This window comes from Penaeus vannamei, chromosome 8, assembly GCF_042767895.1.
Source record: "Penaeus vannamei isolate JL-2024 chromosome 8, ASM4276789v1, whole genome shotgun sequence".
Classification (NCBI taxonomy): Eukaryota; Metazoa; Arthropoda; class Malacostraca; order Decapoda; family Penaeidae; genus Penaeus; species Penaeus vannamei.
Window position 1 is genome coordinate 25,106,290 of NC_091556.1, and position 5,000 is coordinate 25,111,289.

The window sequence follows — 5,000 nt, forward strand, 5'->3', positions numbered from 1 at the left end:
GAACAGTAGATACCCCTTTAATCTGACAAAGTACCATTGTTAGACTCAAACAATTTATATGAATGCATGAATGTCTTGGGTGATGATATTGTGTATGACCAGAAAGTATATAAGTATTGCTGAGTGTGTTGCTTTAAATTCTTGTGGATAGAATATGATTGTTCAACAAAATTTAATCACTGCTAAAAAATTTCTTGATTTGATTCTAGTTATTCAAGGTGCCAAAAACTCTCATGTTAAGCAGTGCCTTGAGACCATTAAAAGGGGGTTTTTATCAGTGGCACTAATTAGTTCATGACTCGTTCACTCATTCTGTTTTTCAAAAATTATGCAGTATTCCTTTAGGTAGTGCCCCTCTAAACTTTAAGATATAGTGCCATGCTGAGTACATTTTGATTGTTTAGATAAGATTGCTCTTGCTAGCCCAGTCCCTTTTTTCTATGTTAGTATCTTGCTCTGCCTTTTGTTTTGATCTGGATAAAGAGGTATAGAATAAATTTTCATAAAATTGAAAAAATTAAGAACAGACCTGGTAAAATAAAATAGTAAATGAAGATAATTCTGTTTAAGAAGAGCAATGCCTAGATAAAAATTTTCTTTACCACCTAATGGCGTGTCCCCAGACTTAAAAGATTTGCTTTTGGTATCCTCTTTACTATATAAATTTTACTTGTTGGATACATCCCGATTTAAAACCCCTTTTCCCCGCCCCCTTTTAGCCCCCCCTAGATTGTTTTAGTCTTATGTTGTGGAATCTTTGATTCTTGTAACCCCTTTTTTTTTTCTTCTTTTCCCATTTCTTCCATGAGCTACTGACAAAGACAAAACATTAGATATTTTTATGTTGTGTTAAAAAAATTTTTGGGCTTTTAATTCTCAGTAATGTAAGAACTAGTTTTTTTTTGGGAGAATTTCCCGAAAATTTTTTTTGATATTGTTGTTATCATTATACTACTATAATTCCACATTTTTTTATTATTAGTAGTATTTTTATTTTTTTTTTTTGGTTTTATTGTTGAGGGTTATTTTACTGCTGATATTATGATTTTTAGATTTATTATCATTATTGTTATGGTTCTTATTATCTCTGTTTATTCTTATTATTTTAAAAATATGAATATATCATTATTGTTAATATTTTGAATAAAATATATCATTATTGTCATTATTTGATGTGTCATCATCACTGTCATCATCATTGTTGTCATCATTATTATTGTTATTATTATTATTTTTTTTTATTGTTATTGTTATTATTATTATTATTATCATTATTGTTATTGTTATCGTTATGTTATTATGATTCTGATCATCATCATCATCATCATCATCATCATCATCATCATCATCATCATCATCATCATCATCATCATCATCATCATCATCATCATCATCATCTTTTCTTTTTCATCATCATCATCATCATCATCATCATCATCATCATCATCATCATCATCATCCTGTTCCTCCTCCTCCTCATCATCATCATTATCATCAGCATTATTATCATCATCATCATCATCATTTAAATTTTCATGATCATTATCATTATCTTTTCATTATCATTATCTTATCATTATCATTATCATCATCATCATCATCCTCATCATCATCATCATCACCCTCATCATCATCATCATCATCATCATCATCATCATCATCATCATCATCATCATCATCATCATCATCATCATCATCATCATAATCATCACCCTTGTATAATTGTTATGACTTTGATTATTATAATGATAATGATAATGGTAATAATAGTAATGATGGCAATAATAATGATGGCAATAATAGTGATGGCAAAAAAATGAGGGGGGGGAATAATGTAATAATAATGATGGAAAAATTTAAAAGATGGCAATAAATGATAATGATGGCAATAATGATGATAATGATAATAATGATGTTGAGGGGAATAATGATGATTGATGATGATAATGATGATAATGATGATGATAATGATATATAATAATATGATGAAAAAATAATGATAATAACAATATCAATAATAATACTAATAATGATAATAATAAAAAAATAATAATACTAATAATGATAATAATAATAATAATAATAAAAAATGATAATGATAAAAATTAAAATAATAGCTATTATTATCATTATTATTATTGTCACTGTCATTTTTTCTTTTTGTTCATTTTTATTATGTGATAGTATATTATATAAGGGTAATGATGATAATGAAAATAATAGCTATTATTATTATTATTATTATTATTTTTTTATTTCATTATGGTTTATTTCTTTTTCTTTCATTTATTTATTTGTTAGATATTATTATAATTATCACTGTCGTTATTATCATCTTTATTATTGTTATTATTATTATCATTATTTTTTATTGTTTTTAAATTGTTATTGTTGTTTTTTTTATTATTGATATCATTCTGATTATCATCATCATTACTTATAATTATTTTTTTTTAAAAATTTTTTTTATCATCACTGGTGTCTTATTTTTCGTTGTTCGTATTCATGTGGGAAACATCGACCTTTTTATTCCCATTATAATCATGGTATTCCAGCATCAGCATCATCAGAGTGATGCAGGTCTTCCTGTATCATAATCTTCACCATCAAAATTTCCCTTTAAAAGCAGAGCATACCCCCGGTTTATCATTATTACTAATCATATTACATCATCGTATGGTACTATTTGTCATTGTCATCATCTTATCAATATCTAGTTTCATTTTTATTTTTTTTTACAGGCTGAAAGAAATTTTGCATCCAAGAGAAGAAAATGATTAATTATAAAATACAGATGATTTAAATATCAGTCGTAGTTTAATTAAATACTTTTATCAGTAAGATTCCATATCAGTTGCATACTGTTCTTGTTGAAGATATCAAGTTTTTGTGTTAATTTTTCCCTCTTTCCTTTTATCTTTCACTGTCCAAATTATTGCTAAGTGGTCAGTTTGTATTCACATGAATTCAAATCAGGCATCAAATTATGAGCATGTATAAGTTTTCGGAGTAATCTATTATTTTTGGTTATTTTATTTCTATCTTATTTGTGTGTTTGCCAACATTTGTGGCACTTCAAATATGGATATTTGTCATGACTGCAAACCTTTTTCAGACTATTGAATGATAAAGACTGATTTTATGTTAGAGAATGAAGGAAAATTCTTGTTTATAACTTGAGGATTTATATATTGTCTCATGTGCTTCCATCATATTGCATGCACATTATTTAAACATACAAGGACTCCACCCATGCTCACTCTTCTTTAACTTTGACTGCAATGTTGATTCATGGTCTGTCTTTTGATTATCATAAGGCATGATTAGTCCTTGTGATCACTATTATTAATATAAGATATTCTATTGGTTTGTTTATTGTTTGTTATTTATTTTAAGTCCTTATTTATATATTTTTCACTTTGTGTTCTTTTTTTTTTATGTACTTTCTCCATATACAAAACCATATGTAATGACAACTTCGTAGAGGTGTGGTTTCACTCAGGATTAGTTGAATTACATACCTCTCAACCTTGATTTCCAAAACAGGATCCACTCTGGCTCTGCACTTGGGAAGGAACTGAGTCGACTCCTGCGGCTGCCAGCTGACAACTATAACAATCTCCTCACAGTGCTACAGCTGCAGTACTACACCCCCTTACTCAACCTCCTAGATTACAGTGGTCGCAAGATCTTGAGCACCTACCTTGTGACTAATGCAGTGGACAATGAGACCTGCATACCAACCCAAGAGCAGGTACAAAATGCATATTTCACTGGATCATAATATACTTGACAGATGTGAATAGTCATGATGAACCTAACCACAGAAGACTAATAATGGTGAAGGCAAAACTTGCATTTTTGAAAGTTTAGATTTAAAAAATTGAATATATTTCAGGTTGATGCAGTACTTTCCATGATTGCATCCTTGATCTGTGACCAGTCTGATCAGCCTTTGGTTGACCCAGACCCTGAAGATTTGGCTGAGGAGCAAGGGTTATTAGCCAGGCAAGGAGATAATCTGTTTACAAGTTCTTAGAGTGATGTTACAAAACAAAGGTTTGATTTGTGGCAATGCATATTTTTGTTATTTCTTTATAAGGGAATGCTCTATCACTAAGGTGATTAAAGGTGGCTTGTACAGTATTTGTAACTCAATTTGTTTTATTTACAGATTTCTTCATCTTTTCAAGTCCACAAACAGTGACCAGCAATATCTGATTTTGACAACTGCTCGTAAACATTTAGGTGCTGGTGGTAACAAGAGAGTTCTGTATACACTCCCTCCACTAGTGTTCCAGGCTTATCAGTTGGCTTTCAAGTATTATGCTGAAAGAGAAGAGGTACGATCTTTGTTTTTAAATTTTTGTGTTGATACTGTAAAAACAAGTGCTTTATGACTGCATTTATCATCCTCTTTGAAGGTTTCAGTGAACTTGTATTCTTTTGAAGTGTCCACTCAGTTCTGTGGTTTATTAATCAACATTTTTACTTTTACCTAGGATGATAAATGGGGCAAGAAGGTGCACAAAATCTTCCAGTTCAGCCACCAGACAATCACAGCTTTGGTCAAGGCAGAGTATGCAGAGTTACCACTGCGATTGTTCTTACAAGGTGCTCTGGCAATAGACAAGATTGATTTTGAAAACCATGAGACTGTTGCCTACGAGTTTATGTCACAGGTAAGTTCTTGACCCATTGGCAATGGGGTGGAAATTTGCTTATGCCAGGGAATTATGGCATTGTGTGTAATATCCTGTCAGGGAAATTGTCAGGCTTGCTGTGGTGTCCTCTCCTATATGGGAATAAGTCGAAAGCCCAATGGAAATAATACAAGAGCCCCTTCCTAAATGCCCACTGAATGTCCACTGTCTGGTCTTCCTCTAAGAGCTTTGTGCACTATATATGTATCAATAACAATAATGATAATAGTAAAAATGGTAATAACACATGAATAAAATACTTTTTTGATGCTCTATATGGAATCAAAAAAGTTATTC

General features: G+C 30.5%; 1 protein-coding gene across 1 annotated transcript in view; it reads left to right on the plus strand.

Annotated features, from left to right (window-relative positions):
- The window catches only part of LOC138862342 (vacuolar protein sorting-associated protein 35-like), a 17,474-nt gene that overhangs the window by 10,241 nt on the left and 2,233 nt on the right, over positions 1–5,000 (plus strand). The window contains exons 5-8 of the mRNA XM_070124070.1: positions 3,509–3,754; positions 3,899–4,008; positions 4,175–4,343; positions 4,503–4,682. Coding sequence (XP_069980171.1) covers positions 3,509–3,754; positions 3,899–4,008; positions 4,175–4,343; positions 4,503–4,682 — 705 coding nt within the window. The remainder of the gene's footprint in view (positions 1–3,508; positions 3,755–3,898; positions 4,009–4,174; positions 4,344–4,502; positions 4,683–5,000) is intronic.